Consider the following 21,750-nt stretch of genomic DNA (forward strand, 5'->3'; position numbering starts at 1 on the left):
TTTTTTCCGTATTTTTTAATATTTTAATTTGTATTTTTTAATTTAATTTTAATTTATTTTATTTTCATATGTAGCTAAGCCTTACAAAGGCCTTATACAGTTACTTAAATCAACATTTATTTTTCTAAATCAGTTTTATGGAAAATGTTTCTACATTTTAGTGCTTTCTCTGATATTAGTCTTCTATAGAGGTTATATAAATTATTTTTTTTTTACGAAATATCTATAATTACAAAAATAATTGAAATTATTTTTTTCTTTCTATCTCCCTCTTGCTTAATAATATATAGAATTCCGATCGTGATCGTATAGTATGGACTTATAATGCTCCCTTACAACCACATCAGATAGCAGCTTTACAACAACAGCAGCAACAACAACAACAGTATTCCTCAAATTATCATACTAATAATTCTCATAATCATTCACACTCTAGTTCGATGAGTTCATCGCCACAACATTCAGTCGGTAGTCCAGCTTCACCCACATCGGTATCCAGTTCGGTTATGTCATCGTCCGGAGGCTCCAAGGGTGCATTTGGTCTTAGTGGTAATAATAATGGTCATATGCATCAGCAACATGTGGTTGTAACTAATGGTAGTAGTATAAATTCGACTAATACAACAAATTTGGGTTTATTATATTGTCCTAACGGTAGTAGTAATGGTGGTGGAGGCGGAGGTGGAGGAGGAGTCGGTAGTAGTGGTAATACTAACAATACTTTAGGTGGTGGTGGTGCCAGCGGTGGAGGAGATCTTAGTGTCTCTGAAGCTATATCGAATATTTCTAGTCCTGACTATCAGGATGATGATAACTTACTCAGTTCTCGCGATCTTTTAGGCGGTATGATACTTAGTGATCCCAGTGATTCGGATTCGACTATTTTGGTTTCCGATGCTGCTGTGCAGCGTCAACACCGACAACATCACCAGCAACAGAAGTCTTCAGAACATAAAGTTGTCATCAAAGTGCGGGGGGCGGATAATGGCAATCTCAATAATAACAACGGTTCGCCCACGAGTAGATCTCAACATGGTCCATCATCTGATCTTAAGGATTCGGAAGATGAACTTGCCACCCTAACCGAAGAACCTCTACAAAATGCTACTAGTTCAACGATTGGTATGGGGGGCAGCAATAATAACTCTGGCGATGGTCGTGATTCATCACCACCTGTATCGGATGATGGCAGTGATGTAGAATCATTGCACTCGTATCACTATTCCCCTAAGGCTGTAGATATGCCATCGGCCATACGATTGGCAAAAAGACTGTATACTCTTGATGGTTTCAAGAAAAGTGATGTTTCACGTCATTTAAGTAAAAAGTAAGTGGCGTCAGTAAGAAGTATTTGTCCCAGTGAAATATTTACCATAATCATTTCTATTTTCCTTATAGCAACGATTTTAATCGTGCGGTTGCCGATGAATATCTAAAATATTTCAATTTTGATACAAAGACTTTGGATGAATCACTACGTGAATTCCTACAACAGTTTGCTTTGTCAGGCGAAACACAAGAACGTGAAAGAGTTTTAGTACATTTCTCTAAGCGATATTTGGATTGTAACCCTGGAACGTTTAATTCACAGGGTAAGAAAAAAATTCCGGCACAAATATAAAACGTTAGTTAAGCTACCCCAGCCAGTTGTCATAAATAATGTCGAGGACGATTGGCCGGAATAAGAGGAGCCTATCTGTAATATATGACTGAATATCCCCCATAAGCACACTCTGCTGCTATTTTACTAGATTTCAATTGTCTCATAAATCTCCATTTATTCATGCAGATGCCGTTCATACCTTAACCTGTGCTATAATGCTGCTGAATACAGATCTACACGGTCAAAATATTGGACGTAAAATGACATGTAGTGAATTTATAGAAAATCTCGCAGAACTCAATGATGGAGAAAACTTTCCCAAAGATATACTCAAGTGTCTATATCAAGCAATCAAGACACAACCATTGGAGTGGGCACTGTAAGTTCTAAATGTTAGCTTGAAATTTTAATATTACAATTCACATACAATTTTTGTTTTCATTCTTTTTTGTTGACAGTGATGACGATGCCAATGATTTGCAAAAACAACAATCGGATAATAAAAATAGTATACAATCGACAGCGCATTTAGGACAGAATCCATTTTTAGACTTGCCAGAAACTGCAAATGCCGTGGAATATAAAAAGGGTTATGTTATGCGCAAAAGTTGTTATGATGCGAATTACAAGAAAAGTAAGTAAAATATACCAAACAAATTATTAACAAAAATCTTTTGTGAAAAAAAATCACCACATGTCGATTTTCTGATAAAAATCTGCGGTTATAGCCCCTATATTTCCCTTTGGTTTTTATTGCCTTTGAAGCTTTTCTCGTTATTTCCCAAGAATAACTTCATTCCAAATTAAAAACAACAAAAAATACTCTATTCTTTTTTTCAGCTCCTTTTGGCAAACGATCTTGGAAGATGTTTTACTGTACTCTTCGGGATTTGGTATTGTTTTTGCACAAAGATGAGCATGGTTTTCGCAAGAGTCAAGTAAGTTTTTATTAAAAACAAAAATAGAAAAAACACCTCCCCCCCTTCTCAATACATCATGGTAATATTTTCCATTTTTTCAGATGTCTGATAATCTACACAATGCCATACGTATTCATCATGCATTGGCCACCAAAGCTACCGATTATACTAAGAAACAACATGTCTTTCGTTTACAAACTGCCGATCAAGCAGAATATCTATTCCAAACAAGTGATTCAAAAGAGTTGCAATCATGGGTGGAAACTATAAATTTCGTATGTGCCGCCTATTCAGCACCTCCTTTAGAAGGAGGTGTGGGTAGTCAAAAACGTTTCCAAAGACCACTGCTACCTAGTTCGCATACAAAATTGTTACTGGTATGTGCATATAAACAAAAAAATATCCACTATCTAAATGATATTCGATTGTGACATATTTCTGTTTTTTTATTCATTATTTGCAGAAAGAACAATTAGAGTCGCATAGACAGCAATTAGGAAAAATTGAGTATACAGTGATGGAGCATAAAAAGGGTCCGATTCCAACAAAAGGCTTAGCTTTGCAAAATTACAAGGAAAAGGAAGCATTTTTACAATATGAGGTAATTGATAATACATGGATTAATATATGATTTATCACAAATTTGTTAAAATAAAGCAACACACATGAATATGCGAGGGTGGTCCAAAAAGTTCTTACATAGAAAAAATATCTAAATTAATTGATACAATTATTTTTTTTAAATTAAGCTAGAAACATTAAGTCAATTAAGCCAATTTTTATACCCTTCACCACTACTATGGTACAGGGTATAATAAGTTTGTGCATTTGTATGTAACGCCAAGAAATAGTGGTCATAGACCCATCTTTTAGTATACCGATCGGCTTAGAATTAAATTTTGAGTCGATTTAGCGATGTCCGTCTGTCTGTCCGTCCGTCTGTCTGTATATGTACTTTTGTGCACAAAGTACAGCTCGCATTTTAAGTCCGATCGTCCTCAAATTTGGCATAGGGCCGTTTCTTGGGACAGAGACAATCGCTATTGGTTTTGGAAAAAAATCGGTTCAGATTTAGATATAGCTGCCATATATATTTATCCTCGATTTGGTCATAGTTGGCGTGTTTATCAACCGATTTTCTTGAAATACCGTACATCCAAATATTTTATGAATCCCGAAAATCTTGCAAAATATCAGCCAAATCGGTTCAGTTTTAGATATAGTTCCCATATATATCTTTCGTCCGATTTAGACTCATATGACCACAGAGGCCAAAGTTTACTACCGATCTTCGTGAAATTTTGCACAGAGGGTAGAATTGACATTTTACCAATGCTTGGTAAAGTTGATTAAAATCGGTTCAAATTTAGATATAGCTCCCATATATATCTTTCGTCCGATTTGAACTTATATGGTCACAAATGCCAGAGTTTTGCCGTGATTTGCTTCAAATTTTGCACAAGGGGTACGTTTAATAGTATTGTTAAGTGTATCAAATTTTGTTAAAATCGGTTCAGATTTAGATATAGCTCACATATATATCTTTCGCCCGATTTGGACTTATATGGTCTCAAAAGCCAGAGTTTTGCCCTGACTTACTTCAAATTTTGCACAAGCGGTACTTTTAACGATACTATTGTATGTGCCAAATATGGTCAAAATCGATTCAGATTTAGATATAGCTCCCATATATATATTTCGTCCGATTTGAACTTATATGGCCTCAAAATCCAGGGTTTTGCCGTGATTTGCTTCAAATTTCGCACGTTACGTTTAGTAGTATCGGTAATTGTGCCAAATTTGGTTGAAATCGGTTCAGACTTAGATATGGCTCCCATATATCTTATGTCCGATTTGCACTCATGAACAGGGGGCCCAAAGTTATACTCCCATTTACGTGAAATTTCGCATAGATAGCAGAATTATTATTCTAACTATACATGTGAAATTTAGTCAAAATCGGTTCAGATTATATATAGCTCCCATATATACGTACACCAGAGTTGGGGAAATATGGTAGACTGTTACACATTGTAGACCCATTTTCAATGGAAGTTTACTCCAATTAAATGGATAGCGTTAGCCGATTTAAATTTTAATTCTAGAGATTTTGTAGAAATTAAAAAATTGTCTCCTTTATATAGCTTCCAGCAAATGTGAAGTAGTTGAGATGGTAACACAAATTTTGGCCTACATAGTGGTGAAGGGTATAATATAGTCGGCCCCTCCCGACTTTAGACTTTACTTACTTGTTTCTATTAAAGTCTTAAATTAGATTTAAAAATATTCAATTAAAAATTTGATACAACAAGTTTTTTAACTGAAACAATAATCAATCACAAAAATAAATAGCATCAAATAAATTTTTAGTTGACTTTCAATTAATTTTTTTATTAATACTATCATTTCTGTGATTGAAGACATTTCAATTAAAAAATTAATTGGATTAATTAGGTTAGGTTAGGTATAGTGGCAGCCCGATATTTCAGACTCACTTAAACTATTCAGTCCATTGTGATACCACAATGATGAACTTCTCTCTTAGCACTAAGTGCTGCCCGATTTTATGTTAAGCTCAATGACAAGGGACATCCTTTTTATAGCCGAGCCCTAACTGCGTTCCACATTGCATTACTGAGATGGGATAATCCACCGCTGAAAAACTTTTTGGTGTTTGGTCGAAACTGGGTATGCAAGGCGGGCATGCTAACCATTGCACCACGGTGGCTACCATGGGATCAATTAATTTCGTGATTGAATTAAAAAAAAATCTAATTCATTCACAAAATTATCAATTAATTTCGTGATTGAATTAGATTTTTTTTTGTATTTATTTTATTTTGTATTGTATATAAAAAAATTGATACAATTAACTTTTTAATGAAACTCGGAAGACTAACGGCCATTTTCATGTAACTCCGTTAGGCTTTAACTTCCAGTTAACAGAAAGAAAATTGGAAAAATCTTTTCTCCGGTTAACTTTAACCGAAATTTTTTTGGCAGTTAAGTTTCTAAGTGGAATATGGAATATAACGAAAGATGACAGATATGTACATTAGATAGGGTCACGGCCTAAAGGAAAAAAAAGTTGATTCGGTCACCCCCCAGTTTTGTAGCATATTCGAAGACAATTTCAGAACACCAAAACTTTTTTTTTCCGTGCACCCTACGACCCCCCGAAATACAATTTATTGTGCTGTGTCGTCATTTGAAGTCCGATATAAAAGAAACGCATATCGTTGTTCGTGGTTGATCAGGGGCTATATTTCGTGCATTGGTCATTTTTGACTCCGACGTCAAATTTGATTTTTAATTTTTTTATTTCGCTTCGTGTACCCCTATGATGCCCATTTCTGATAACCATTATAAAGATCTTAACAAAATATGAAACTTTCGCTTTTGAAGTATTTACTTATATAGACCTAAAAAATCATGTAGCGAAAGTGATTGTTAGAATTTTAAAACAGTAGGCTCTCAAATTGTTCTAGCAAAACACATGCACTTTGCATAACGCAGAAAATGCCGTAGTGCAAACAACGAGTATGTATACAAAGGTACCGTTAGGAATTTACAGATAAACAGGTTTTGTGTTTTAAATGCCTTATAAATTAATTTCGTAGATGTGAATAACGATGTGCATGTGGTTTGAATCGGACATCATGACAACACAGCAAAAACTATTTGGTGGTGTGGTGTGTAGGGTGACCTATTGACTTTTTAAAATCTCTGTAACTTTTTTGTTTATGAATATAAGTAAATACTTCAAAAGCAAAAGTTTCATATTAGGGGTACACGAAGCGAAATAAAAAAATTAAAAATCAAATTTGACGTCGGAGTCAAAAATGACCAATGCACGAAATATAGCCCCTGATCAACCACGAACAACGATATGCGTTTCTTTTATATCGGACTTCAAATGACGACACAGCACAATAAATTGTATTTCGGGGGGTCGTAGGGTGCACGGAAAAAAGTTTTGGTGTTCTGAAATTGTCTTCGAATATGCTACAAAACTGGGGGGTGACCGCATCAACTTTTTTTCGTGACCCTATCTAATGTACATATCACGGTTTAAAAGTTCGTTAGCTAACATAGCACTAACGGAGTTTCATGAAAATGGCGGTAAGTCAATTAAGAAAATGAAGAAATTTTTTTAATTTTTAATTAAAAATTTGTTTGAAACAATTTTTTAATTGTCAGTTATGAAAGTGATTGCAAATGTTTACGTTTTTAATTAAAAAATTAACAGAGTTTTGCAATCAACATCAATTAATTTTTTAATTGAATTAATTAAAAATTAAAATTGAAATATTCTAATGAAATCAATTAATATTTTAATCAAATATATTTTTATAACCAATTAAAATGGTGATGCTATCATTTTGGTGATTGAAGACATTCCAATTAAAAAATTAATTGGATCAATTAATTTCATGATTAAATCATAAAAAATTGCTTTGTAGCTCATGACAATACCCTTTTAATTCAATGTCGTCTTGTGGATTTTTCGTTAAAATTCGTTCTCTAGAACTGACCAGTAAAAAGTCGATTAGACGATATGACTCAATTTTCAAACAAATCAAAAGCCGAGAACTCAACTTTTTTGGGACATAAGAGCCACAAAAAAGTGCGATATATAGATATCGATTTATTTTCCGACTTGCTTGAAGTTAAAACCTAGAGCTCTTTTAAAGACCCTTACACTGTGATCTCTATTGTGGTGGTGAATTTCTCTCTTATCAGTGAGTGCTGCTCGATTATATTTTTAGATCAGTAGCAATGGACCTCCTTTTTTTCATAATAATAATAAAATTAGAATTTTCTTAAATGAATATTTTAAATAAATCTAAAGAAAATACTTTATCCCTTTGCTTTTTCACTTTCATCTCTATTACAGTTACGTCGCTATAAGGCGTATGTGTCAATTTTAGAAGCTAAAATATTAGCTGATCAACAACAACAGTTCGAAATGCAACAATCGAATCAATTAAATGAAGAGGATACCGATAAATTTTTTAAAATACAAACATCTACGACTCCGATACGTCTACAACCATTACCAGCCAGCACAGCTAATAGTATTAATGCCAATGAGGAGCAAGAGCAGCAACAGCAGCCACAGCTTTCATCAACACAGCAGCAGCAACAACAACAAACTGGAAACAGGTACGGTACAAATAGTCGTACTGCCATTTATCGTTCAGATCAGCAACAAGATCTTGGCTGACGTGTAATGGGAGTTTTCTCAGCTTGTGTGGTCTAAATGTCTTTTGTTTTGTTTTGAAACACCCCTTCCCCCTCGCTCCACTTATTCTGTGCAATATTTAATTTTTGTTGAAATTCATTAATTTGATTTGGTCAGTCCTTTTTTGTTGCATTTTGTTTATTTGAGTTTTGAACAATGTTTGAAACATGGATAACACTAAGATATCTATCGTTTTTCATTTTGTATATTGTCAACTTTTGCCTATAATATATATTTTTTTACATTCCCATTATTCATCATCCAAATTAGTTCATCCCAAGTAATATAAATATAGAATTTTGAATATAGGTTGTTATTTTCTTTATGAAAGAAATTTTTTAAAAGTTATACTAAATTTGGGTTGTTTTCTTTCTTAGTTTACTATTTAGAAAATAGAGTTATCAATTTTATATAAATATAAAATTATATTTTCTTACATATTATAAAAATATTTTTGATATATTTTCTCCTGGATATTTGTAGTACAAGACATTCATATTGTAAATTTTAAGGAGTCATTGATGGTTAAGTTGGGCTATTGTGATAGCCCGTTACTTCATTCTCATTTGGGTATTGCCATATGGCCTATATACATAATTAGGGCATTAGCCATTCGTCCATCTCTACGTCATCTGAGGGAATCTCGACTTCGAATAAAAATACATTCCAAAGTAAAGGTAGATAAAGACAGAACTCCTCTGTTGGTTAAGCCGCTGTTAATATATATTTTATAGAGCTTATATAAAGTGACTCTTAGCTGAAAGGTCGTCATTTAAATTGACAACGCATTTTATGCGCACCTTATTCGAGTAAACATTAAGGAGTTTTGAGGACAAATGTCACTATAAGAAATCTTTTAAGTCGAGTTTTTGAGTTGAAATCGGTTATCAACTTAAGTTATGTATTTTTTTATTTTATTTTTTTTTTTCCCCTAAATAATATTTTTTCTATGTGTTCAGTACAAATTTTATTAAAACAAAACAACGAAAGTGTCCACGTCATTACGCATATTTTCTTAAGTGCTTTTTAGATTCTTTATATAGATTTGTAAAATAAACTTTTTTTAAGGATACTACTTTATATTAAATATAAGTTAATAAATCTATAGATCTATACATATTCTATATTCTTATAAAACTGTAAATATTAGTAATATGTTTCGTTTTTTTTTTGTACATACCAAATGCTACTCAAAATTAAGCCAGAAATACAATGAGACATTTAAGTGGCTTATAATGTACATGTTTTTTATTTCAAATGCATCAAAAATATTTGTTTTTAATTTCCTACTATAATGAAAAATTTTAAAATCAGAGATTTATATCGAAGAAATTTGATTTTCTTTGTCAAAATTTTATTTCTATAGAAAATTTCGTCAAAATTTTATTTCTATAGAAAATTTCGTCAAAATTTTATTTCTATAGAAAATTTTGTCAAAATTATATTTCTATAGAAAATTTGTCATAATTTTGTTTCTATAGAAAATTTTGTCAAAATTTTATTTCTATATAAAATGTTGTCAAAATGAGAGATTTGTATCGAAGAAATTCGATTTTCTTTGTCAAAATTTTATTTCTATAGAAAATTTCGTTAAAATTTTATTTCTATAGAAAATTTCGTCAAAATTTTATTTCTATAGAAAATTTTGTCAAAATTATATTTCTATAGAAAATTTGTCATAATTTTGTTTCTATAGAAAATTTTGTCAAAATTTTATTTCTATAGAAAATTTTGTTAAAATTTTATTTCTATATAAAATGTTGTTAAAATTTTATTTTTATAGAAAATTTTGTCAAAATTTTATTTCTATAGAAAATTTTGTCAAAATTTTATTTCTATAGAAAATTTTGTCAAAATTTTGTTTCTATAGAAAATTTTGTCATAATTTTATTTCTATAGAAAATTTCTTCAAAATTTTATTTCTATAGAAAATTTTGTCAAAATTTTATTTCTATAGAAAATTTTGTCAAAATTTTATCTCTATAGAAAATTTAGTCAAAATTATATTTCTATAGAAAATGTTCTCAAATTTTTATTTCTATAAAGAATTTTGTCAAAATTTTATTTTTATAGAAAATTTTTGGAGAGGATTCAACCAAGCTACCAAACAGTAACAAAATCTACCATGTTTGGTAGGATTCTACCAACTATGGCAACCGTGTTGTAGAGGCCATGCGTGACGTTGAGGTAGCCTCGAATATATGTTTGATGGCACTTACTGCTTCTTCTTCCTAAGGGTTAAAGAGGTCTTTAGATTGAAGCAGAAGTTAGCGGGGAAGGCTGATATGTCTGAGGATGATAAGAGGCTTCTATTCAAGGCGAATGAGACGATAAAGAAATGGAAGATCAATACTAGAAGGTTGTATCGAAAAAAGCGTACTCTGGAATGAGGACATCGATATGGTCTACAATGATGGAAATAATTTGAAATTGAACTTTCGCTCAAATCCTGGTGCCCCATTTAGCTGAGGACGGACTCAAAATGGAGGGCAGATGAGCCAAGCTCGTCTTTCCCCACCCAAAGATAACATATTGTGTGCGTCCAATCCGTTAGAGGTTTCGAAATGAATGTCGAGCCTAGCTCGAAATCTCGCCCAGAAATCTAATGTTTTTAAAATTCCGGTAGATAATGTGCCACCAAAACCCTAAATCCTAGGAATATGGGCGCCACAAGAGAAAGAGAACGAAAGACACGACTTCTACTGAAGTCACCATGGTTAAAAATCCGCGAAATGATCAAGGGTGGAATTTATAATTAAAGAGGAAAATTGGAACGTAAATCGCTATTTGAGGAATCGGAAAGGATACGGCAAAAGAGGATGATGAACACTTTTTTAGCTGAAGGAAAACTTAGAGGGCTGCAATTGTGGGAAGGAGCAATACCCAGAGATATTGTGTGCGTCCAGTCCGTTAGAGGCCTCGAAAGGAATGTCGAGCCTAGCTCGAAATCCCGCCCAGAAATATAATGTTTTTAAAATTCCGGTACATAATGTGTCACCAAAACCCTAAATCCTAGGAATATGGGCGCCACAAGAGAAAGAGAACGAAAGACACGACTTCTACTGAAGTCACCATGGTTAAAAATCCGCGAAATGATCAAGGGTGGAATTTATAATTAAAGAGGAAAATTGGAACGTAAATCGCTATTTGAGGAATCGGAAAGGATACGGCAAAAGAGGATGATGAACACTTTTTTAGCTGAAAGAAAACTTAGAGGGCTGCAATTGTGGGAAGGAGCAATACCCAGAGATATTGTGTGCGTCCAGTCCGTTAGAGGCCTCGAAAGGAATGTCGAGCCTAGCTCGAAATCCCGCCCAGAAATCTAATGTTTTTAAAATTCCGGTAGATAATGTGTCACCAAAACCCTAAATCCTAGGAATATGGGCGCCACAAGAGAAAGAGAACGAAAGACACGACTTCTACTGAAGTCACTATGGTTAAAAATCCGCGAAAATATCAAGGGTGGAATTTATAATTAAAGAGGAAAATTGGAAAATATTGGAAAGCAAATCGCTATTTGAGGAATCGGAAAGGATACGGCAAAAGAGGATGATGAATACTTTTTTTAGCTGAAGGAAACCTTAGAGGGCTGCAATTGTGGGAAGGAGCAATACCCAGAGATATTGTGTGCGTCCAGTCGGTTAGAGGTCTCGATATGAATGTCGAGCCTAGCTCGGAATACCGCCCAGAAATCTAATGGTAATGTGTCACCAAAACCCTAAATCCGAGGAATATGGAAGCCACAAGAGAAACAGAACGAAAGACACGACTTCTACTGAAGTCATCATGGTTAAAAACCCGCTAAGTTATCAAGGGTGGAATTTATATAGTGAACGACTCAAGTAGAGACAGCAGAATTAAAGAGGAAAATTGGAAAGCAAGTTGTTATTTAAGGTATGGAAAAGGACAGTCTAAGCAGGGGCCTAAAATCTTACACTGCAAGACTGAAACCCCCTACTTGTCTGAAGAATACTTTAGAGGGGCTGCAATTGTGGGAAGGAGCCAAGGGAAGTAACAAAGCAATCTAAATTGTAGTTCTTCATTACGGGGGCTATTTTACCATAGGATCGCTTACTTGTGCTGCTGAATGCCCAGAATAAGAAAAACTACCCAACAAACGTCTGGACTGACGATTTTTGAAAATGGATCCTCCAAACGACGCGCGAAGAAGTATTGTTATGGCGCTAAATACGGAAACCATGAAAATATAATAGTCATCGATTTACTGTAGGTCTCAGCAGTGCGATTGTAATACCGATAAAAGGAGTGGAGGAGATATTGAAGGCCGGCCCAGCAAGTAAATGATTCTGAAAGTCTTACAAGTTTATCTGCATCGTTGTGAGCTGGCTTCTACTAATTTTATCCTCCATTTACTTAGGAACAAAATATACATCGCCCTGGATCATGGACAAACAAGGGAACGGTGAACTATGTTAAATTACATGCAAACAAGAATAAAATAAGAACTTATACCTTGGTATCAACGGACTCAAGGTGTTCCTTTTTGTATCAATTTTGTGATAAGAGATCAATCAGGGAAAAGGGATATATCTTCGTAATTCACTCACGGAGGAATGTACTAGATTTGACATTTAGTAATCTTACGAGGAAGATTACAATCTCGGAATGAAAGGTCTCTAAGGAAATGCGCTAATCGGACCACAAATATATAGAATTCAAGTTGGGAACGGGAAGTGGACAATCTCTGGATGAGTTTAGATATCCAAGAAGGATAAATTGGAACAAATTTCGTCACCATTTAGTGTAGGCGCCGAATTCTAGTGAGAGCAAAAGGTCTCGAGGTTTTTTTTAATCGTTAATCCTCCGTCACGTTTTAATGTTACTATGGAACAGTTATCTACGTATGTTGTGTGATGTCTGTTAATGGGAGGTTAGTCATAGGTTAGGTTAGGTGGCAGCCCGATGTATCAGGCTCACTTAGACTATTCCGTCCATTGTGATACCACAGTGGTAAACTTCTCTCTTTATCAATAAGTGCTGCCCGATTCCATGTTAAGCTCAATGACAAGGGACCTCCTTTTTATAGCCAAGTCCGAACGGCGTTTCACATTGCAGTGAAACCACTTAGAGAAGCTTTGAAACATTCGAAAATGTCACCAGCATTACTGAGGTGGGATAATCAACCGCTGAAAAACTTTTTGGTGTTCGGTCGAAGCAGGAATCGAACCCATAACCTTGTGTATGAAAGGCGGGTATGCTAACCATTGCACCACGGAGGCTCCCAGACGATGTTAGTCATAGTCACATTAAAGTTAAATGGGTAGTAGAAACCCGAACTTCGCTTTGAGATACACCCAAAGAAATTTGTTAGTAGACAAATTAGAAAAATCTGCTGAAAGAGCAAAAAGTTTGCGAAAAAAGGAAAGCAGACAGGTTTGCTGGAATAGCAAATATAATCTGCTATTTTCTACTATATTGCTATGTTTGCTGATCGCATTTTGGGACTTTTAAGAATAGTGGAGGGCTGGTATATAGAAAACAAAATTTTTGGATCTTGAAAATACTTTGGCTAAAAATCTAAAAATTTTTGAAATGTTGTTCACAAAATAAAGTACAAAATTATGGCAGCAAACACCGTTTCTTGTTTTTTTTTATGTATATGCCTTTTTTATTTCTTCCTGACAGTAATCTCTTTTATACAGTCATTATTTACCCTGGTTATCGAGTTAAAGGATACTATAGTGAAAAATAAATCACAGCTTATACCAAATGGGTTTTTTTTTTTTTGAGAAATCATCACTCAATTTTCACATTGCATCATTATTACGGCACAGGGTTTTTTATTTTGGCTTTACATAGTGAACTTCGTCTTCCTATTGGAATTGTACCACAAAAAAAAATTTTAAATTCATTCCTCCCCTATTTTTTCAGAAATATTCTGGGAACCTATTTTTATTATTTTTTATTGGATAATTTTTTAACATTCCATACCAAATAAGAGTGTGTATGTTTCTTTGTACATATGTATCCTTGTGGTGTATTTGAAATATGAAAACAAGTGTATATAAATATGGCAATTCTATGATCTACCCTATATACTTTATATATAAATAATTTTTATTTAACATACATTAATAAACCTCACACATATTTTTTGTTTTTATTGATATTAATAACCTTTTATTAAAACACATATACAAAATGTTTTTTTTTTACTTATTCCAGCTATAAATTCTAATTTATTTTATATATATAATAAAATTGTGTAAAAATTAATTGCCAAACAAAATTTGAAAGAAAAAAAAATCGAAACCACATTAAGTGTGAAAACTCTTAAAAAATAATAATGATAATAAGTAATAATAAAAGAAAATCTTAATAAAATTTAAAGCAAATAAACCAATTAACTTATATTCATAACAACGCAAATACATTTAAAACAAATCTCTCTTTAATTCGAATAGGCAACAAAAGAAAGGATTGACATATGAGTCTTGCTGTGCGATATATAAATCAGTTTTATTTTTTTTCCTTTAATTTAATTGTTGTAATTTTATTTTGTTTTTTTACTTATAAAAAAAAAACAATCATTACAAGATGAAGGATATAAGCATTGTGTTATAGGTCTAAAGAGAGGTTTCCAATTCATAACAATATGTAGTATACCCAATCAATAAGATACAGAATAATACACATTGCTGCACATCCATAATATTTAGAATTTAGAAAGTTTATATAAACAACAACAAGTCATAAATTCAATTGATGCAAATATATGATAACTATATATATATATTTAAATTGAAAACAAACAACCATATATACCACACGTTCATTTTATTAGTATTTTTAGGTGGTTGTTTCCCTTAAGAAATAAAATTGATTGAATATTATTATACCATTTATATATAGAAAATAATAAAACAAACAAAAAATTGATTTTACATGTAGTTTATTACGTACAATAATGCATATTAATATTTAAAGTAAAAAAGGAAATGTTGAACAGACTTTTTAAAAATAACAAAAAATTACATGTAGAATTATAAAAATACTCCAAAAAAACATAGTACTTTACAAATTTACATCAGCGCGTTTTTTAGAATTCCCGTCAATAACATTAGAATTGGAAAATGAAATAAATTAGAATACAATTGGTTTAAAATACCTATTATTTAATTTTTGTAATTGATCACCTTATAAGAGAATCTGTATGTAATTTTTCTTTTTGTCATCCCACTGTTTTTTCTCCAATTTCGAGTATTTATTATAACCAAAACAAAACAATAATTTCATTAAGCCTTCAGCTACTGTTTTTTTTTACTCTTTCCATATTCTGGCTGGCGTTGTACGATCGCCAAATTAATTTTATTTAGAGACTTTGCGGAAAAGTCGGCTAAAAAAAAATCAGTTGTAAATAGGAAAAGCAGTAATTTTTTGCAAATTGCTATATTTGCAAACATATAAAAAAGGCAAAATAAGAACCTTACCACATACTATGAAAAAATTAATTGTTTGCTAAATAGCAAAACTTTTTGCGACGTCAACGTAATTTTACTAACATACCACAAATTTTTGGCCGAAGCCGAAATTCGAAGAAATAGACATATTTGAATATAAAATACTCAATATTTTAAGTTATTGATGATTTGACTACTCTGTAACCGATTTCAAGCCTTTGCCTACAAATCACATTGGGAATGTGACCACGGTTGCCACATTTGGTAGAATTCTACCAAAATTGGTAGACTTTTAACTGCTAGCAAATTGGTAGAATGCTTGATGTTTTTGGTAATTTTGCAAAGAGGGGTTTAAATAAAATTTTGACAAAATTTTCTATAGAAATAAAATTTTGACAAAATTTTCTATAGAAATAAAATTTTGACAAAATTTTCTATAGAAATAAAATTTTGACAATGTTTTCTTATAGACATAAAATTTTGAAAAAATTTTCTATAGAAAAAAGATTTACAAAATTTTCTATACAAATGCAATTTTGACAAAGCTTTCCTATAGATATAAAATTTTGTCAAAATTTTCTAGAGAAATAAAATTTTGACAAAATTTCCTATAGAAATAAAATTTTGACAAAATTTCCTATAGAAATAAAATTTTGACAAAATTTTCTATAGAAATAAAATTTTGACAAAATTTTCTATAGAAATAAAATTTTGACAAAATTTTCTATAGAAATAAAAATTTTACAAAATTTTCTATAGAAAAAAAATTTTGACAAAATTTTCTTTGGAAAAAAAATGTTGACAAAATTTTCTATAGAAATAAAATTTTGACAAAATTTTCTATAGAAATAAAATTTTGACAAAATTTTCTATAGAAATAAAATTTTGACAAAATTTCCTATAGAAATAAAATTTTGACAAAATTTACTATTGAAATAAAATTTTGACAAAATTTCCTATAGAAATGAAATTTTGACAAAGTTTTCCTATAGAAATAAAATTTTGACAAAATTTTCTATAGAAATAAAATGTTTACAAAATTTTCTTAGAAAAAAATTTTGACAAAATTTTCTATAGAAAAAAAAATTTACAACATTTTCTATAGAAATAAAATTTTGACAAAATTTTCTATAGAAATAAAATTTTGAACAAATATATATTTTTTGCAGTTTCTTGGTAAAATTTCCTCTCAATTGTGGTAGATTATTTTTGGGTCCAGTGGCAACCGGGTAACCCTTTAAAATCCGCTTTAATAGCGATCTGGATTAAGTTTCGGCGATAACCTCTTCGGAGAGCACTTTTTCCATAGTCGTTTAAGAAGTGTTTTATTTCATTCAATTAGAATTTTATTTAGGCATGAACTCGAAGTTGTTTTTGGTCAAAAGCCTGCTCTTCCGACACCCCACCTTATACTGAATTTTCATTAATTATATGATGTACACGTACACATACAATATTTTTAGAGTGCCTTCCATTCAATTTACGCCCATAGAAAATAATTTTGTGTTGTTATATATATACAGTGAGCGTCAAAAAAATTATACAAAGTGTTTTACTCCGTTGTTTTTGATTTTTAAGCTTAAATAAAGATTTAAAACCTCCTTTGGCAAACCAAAAATATTTTATTGAAATTGTAAATGTAAAAAAAAAGAAAATAAAGTTAATTTTGAAATAAATCCTTATGTATACTTTATAATGACGCTCAATGTATATAGACTATAATCATAAGCTAAAAGTTCGACGGCGGTCATATCTATATCTATTTTTTTCGGATTAGATTTAATAGCGTATTATAATAATACCTTTTTTATATATTTTTGTCCGAAAACGTCGTGCTTGTATTGTGTATTATTAATGTACATTCGATGATTGTAATGTATTTCAAATTTCTCGAAAATAATTTTGTTGAGCTACACTGGATCCAGTTGAAGTTGGGCTCCTATTTAGACCCACATCAAATTGGAGATTTTTCACCTATCTTTAGATAAAAAAAAAATATCTGAGGATTCAAATCAATGTTTAGGGCTATTTAATTATTCGAGATTGCCGATATTTTTTCCATACTCTATATGAATCATTTTTTTAATGAAAACTATACCTAGTAAACTTTTTCTCCATGTTATGTATGTAAATTTAATTTTGTTGATTGTTGAATTTTGTAAAATAAAATTTTCATTGGTGGCCCCCAACCTTTACTAAAACATCGTTCATTCTACATTTCTCTCATGCTTATTTGAATTATAATAACATTTTACATATATAGACAAATATATCCTTTGTACATCAATTAGTTGTTTATATAGCTACATATATACGTTTCTCATATTTTTTCTTGTAATCTTGAAGACCCTTCATTTGTGCTTCTGTGGCTTTGTTTCCATTTTTGATGTATTCCCAGATCGATATTATTCTTCTTCATAAAGAATGGACTTAATCATTGCATCGAGCATATCGATAAAAAAACCCAAAGAATAATTTTCAATTAACCAATAATTAGCGTTGGAAAGTTATATCCAATACTTTTTCGGTAGCAGATGACTGATTAAGATTCCACATTTCTTTAGATAATTCACATTATAAAAAAATTTCATTGTTCTCTTCAAATATCTGTTTATTTAACTTTACAGATTGTATGGCTGTTTTGCCTGGCTGTCGTGCATACTTTCCTAAAACATTTCTATTTTTCCATATTATGGAAAAAGCTTGAAACTTACTATACAAACCAGACTCAGAAAAAATATACTATCACTACACAACTTTTTACATTCCACAGCACTCTTCCAAATTTATTTTGAAAATGGTTGAAGGTAATCTATAAAGTATGACGTTGGAAAAATATTCGAAAATAATGGAGCAAACATATTTATCATAGATTATATTTTGTTTTTGTTCTAGTATTTTTTTTAATATAACTCTTTCGTTGTTTATTATATATACATATATGTTTATTGCTTTAAGTTTTATTACTATAAAATTGTTGATGTGTGTCAAAATTTTATTTCTATAGAAAATTTTGTCAAAATTTTATTTCTATAGAAAATTTTGTCAACGTTTTATTTCTATCGACAATTTTGTCAAAATTTTATTTCTATAAAAAATTTTGTCAAAATTTTATTTATATAGAAAATTTTGTCAAAATTTTATTTCTATAGAAAAATTTTGTCAAAATTTTATTTCTATAGAAAATTTTGCCAAAATTTTATTTCTATAAAAAATTTTGTCAAAATTTTATTTATATAGAAAATTTTGTCAAAATTTTATTTCTATAGAAAATTTTGTCAAAATTTTATTTCTATAGAAAATATTGTCAACATTTTATTTCTATAGAAAATATTGTCAACATTTTATTTCTATAGAAAATGTTCTTAAAATTTTATTTCTATAGAAAATGTTCTCAAAATTTTATTTCTATAGAAAATTTTGTCAACATTTTATTTCTATAGAAAATTTTGTCAAAATTTTATTTCTATAAAAAATTTTGTCAACATTTTTATATCTATAGAAAATGAAAAAATTTTATTTCTATAGAGAATTTTGTCAAAACTTTATTTCGACAGAAAGTTTTGTATAAAATTTATTTCTATAGAAAATTTTGCCAACATTTTATTTCTATAGACAATTTTGTCAAATTTTTATTTCTATAGAAAATTTTGTCAAAATTTTATTTCTATAGAAAATTTTGTCAAAATTTTATTTCTATAGAAAATTTTGTCAAAGTTTTATTTCTATAGACAATTTTGTCAAAATTTTATTTCTATAGAAAATTTTGTCAAAATTTTATTTCTATAGAAAATTTTGTCAAAATTTTATTTCTATAGAAAATTTTGTCAAAATTTTATTTCTATAGAAAATTTTGTCAAAATTTTATTTCTATAGAACATTTTGTCAAAATGTTATTTCTATAAAAAAAATTCTCAAAATTTTATTTCTATCGAAAATTTTGTCAAAATTTTATTTCTATAGAAAATTTTGTCAAAATTTTATTTCTATAGAAAATTTTGTCAAAATTTTATTTCTATAGAAAATTTTGCCAAAATTTTATTTCTATAGAAAATGTTGTCAACATGTTATTTGTATAGAAGATTTTGTCAAAATTTTATTTCTATAAAAAAATTTTGTCAAAATTTTTCTATAGAAAATTTTGTCAAAATTTTTCTATAGAAAATTTTCTCAAAATTTTATTTCTATAAAAAATTTTGTCAACATTTTTATATCTATAGAAAATGACAAAATTTTATTTCTATAAGAATTTTGTCAAAACTTTATTTCGACAGAAAGTTTTGTCAAAAAGTAATTTCTACAGAAAATTTTGTTAACATTTTATTTCTATAGAACATTTTGCAAAATTTTATTTCTATAGAAAATTTTGTCAAAATTTTATTTCTATATACAATTTTATCAAAATTTTATTTCTATAGAAAATTTTGTCAAAATTTTATTTCTATAGAAATTTTGTCAAAATTTTATTTCTATATACAATTTTGTCAAAATTTTATTTCTATAGAAAATTAACATTTTATTTCTATAGAAGATTTTGTCAAAATTTTATTTCTATAGAAAAGTTTATAAACATTTTATTTCTATAGAATATTTTGTCAAAATTTTTTTTCTATACATAATTTTCTCAAAATGTTATTTCTATATACAATTTTGTCAAAATTTTTCAAAAATTTTTTCTATAGAAAATGTTGTCAACATGTTATTTCTATAGAAGATTTTGTCAAAATTTTATTTCTATAGAAAAATTGTTCAACAATTTATTTCTATAGAAAATTTTGTCAAAATGTTATTTCTATAGAAAATTTTGTCAAAATTTTATTTCTATAAAAAATTTTTGTCAAAATTTTATTTCTATAAACAAATTTTCTCAAAATTTTATTTCTATAGAAAATTTTGTCAAAATTTTATTTCTATAAAAAAAATTTCTCAAAATTTTATTTCTATAGAAAATTTTTTCAAAATTTTATTTCTATAGAATTTTTTTTCAAACTTTTATTCCTAAAAAAATTTTTCGCAAAATTTTATTTCTATAGAAAAAGTTGTCAAAATTTTTATTCAAAGTATCAGATGACGCAATGTAGTAGGTTATAATTCTAGCAAGGCTAGTTATTGAACTTGTTTAAGATCTCATAATATTATCATCTTCTTCAGAATTGAGAACGTTCATTTTAAAGCTTTAAAAGCTGTAAGCGTACTTTAGAAAATTCTTCATATACACAGAAAAAAATATCACCGAAATATTTCCAATTAAAAAGTTAATTGAAGTTGAAAATTTTTTCAATTAATAAATTAATTGATACAATTAACTTTTTAATCATGATAGAAACATTAAGTTAATTAAGTAATTAATTGAAATTTTTAAAATGTTTAATTAAAAAATTAATTGACACAATTAACTTTTTAATCAAATTTGGAAGACTAATTCAGTTAAAAAAGTGCTGATTTTTTTTTACTTTTTTAATTAAAAATGTATTTCAAACAATCATTTGTTAATCCAAATAAAAACTCTAAGCCAATCTAACTAAGTAATTAAAAATAGTTACCTTTTTTAATTAATAAATTAATTGCGTTTTGCAATCAACATCAATTAAATTTTTAATTGAATCAATTAAAAAATTAATTGAATTTTGCTGAAAAAATCAATTAATTTTTTAATCAAGAATTTTTTCTATGCCCAATTAAAACTGTGATTGATACTATCATTTTCGTGATTGAAGACATTTCAATTAAAAAATTAATTGGATCAATTAATTTGGTGATTGAATCAGAGAAACATTTTTTGTGTGTAGGTATATTCATTCGTATAATGATATCATCAAATTATTTCTATTTTTCTTTATAAGTCTTTTGTTCAAATATATATCTTCAATTTTTCTTTATTTTTTGTTTCTTTCAGGAAAAAAGAGAAAAAGAAATAAGTCGTAAAACATTAGTTTGTTTGGATTTACAAATTTATTTGTTTTTATGTTTTCGTTGTTGCTCCATTACAAATTCATCAACATTGTTTTAGTTCATTATTCGAACGCCAATAACAATATACTTGTTTTTGTTCATCTCTACATACTCAAGACATCATACATCAGCATATTGGGGTAAGTTTTTTGTTAACTAAACACCGCCACCAACACTCACGCGCGATGTGCTCCCAAGCTAGGAAAATGGGAAAACGTAGAATTGGTCTATATTGTATAATAACCAAAGTGTTATACTGCGTTAAGTGTTATAATAATAATTAGTACACCTCATTGCTAGTGGCATATGTGTGACACATTGAATGAAATGATTTGTTTTGAATATATAGATAAGATGATTAACATTTATACATATACATATGTATACACTCGAAAAAAAGGTTATCCTTGGATCCAAAGATGTTGACCTAAGTTTAAATATTTTGAATAAGGGGATAAAGATATTCGACTTTAATGAAAATGCATTAGATTACAAAGGGATACAAGAATGCATTTTTTTTTTGTATTAAAACCACAGCTTTTTGTCCTAACAATAATGTAATTTTATTCTGTTTCTTAAAAATAAAGCCTATAAATATTCTTTAAAAAA

The 21,750-nt window shown here is 29.5% G+C and overlaps 1 protein-coding gene across 8 annotated transcripts in view; it reads left to right on the plus strand.

Annotated features, from left to right (window-relative positions):
• Efa6 (Exchange factor for Arf 6) overlaps window positions 1-21,750 on the plus strand; it is a 103,693-nt gene extending 81,943 nt beyond the window's left edge. For 4 of the 8 annotated variants that reach the window (XM_075289548.1, XM_075289549.1, XM_075289550.1 and 1 more), the window contains 9 exons: window positions 291-597; window positions 841-1,327; window positions 1,399-1,592; window positions 1,790-1,982; window positions 2,062-2,237; window positions 2,444-2,541; window positions 2,625-2,900; window positions 2,987-3,124; window positions 7,421-9,004. In XM_075289548.1, coding sequence (XP_075145663.1) covers window positions 291-597; window positions 841-1,327; window positions 1,399-1,592; window positions 1,790-1,982; window positions 2,062-2,237; window positions 2,444-2,541; window positions 2,625-2,900; window positions 2,987-3,124; window positions 7,421-7,750 — 2,199 coding nt within the window. In that variant the 3' untranslated portion in view covers window positions 7,751-9,004. Of the gene's footprint in view, window positions 1-290; window positions 598-840; window positions 1,328-1,398; window positions 1,593-1,789; window positions 1,983-2,061; window positions 2,238-2,443; window positions 2,542-2,624; window positions 2,901-2,986; window positions 3,125-7,420; window positions 9,005-17,816; window positions 18,001-21,085 lie in introns of those variants that run through there. The other 4 variants (XR_012717870.1, XM_075289553.1, XM_075289552.1 and 1 more) reach the window with 4 other exon arrangements.

The sequence above is a fragment of the Haematobia irritans genome, chromosome 1, assembly GCF_050003625.1.
Source record: "Haematobia irritans isolate KBUSLIRL chromosome 1, ASM5000362v1, whole genome shotgun sequence".
In the NCBI taxonomy this organism is placed as follows: Eukaryota; Metazoa; Arthropoda; class Insecta; order Diptera; family Muscidae; genus Haematobia; species Haematobia irritans.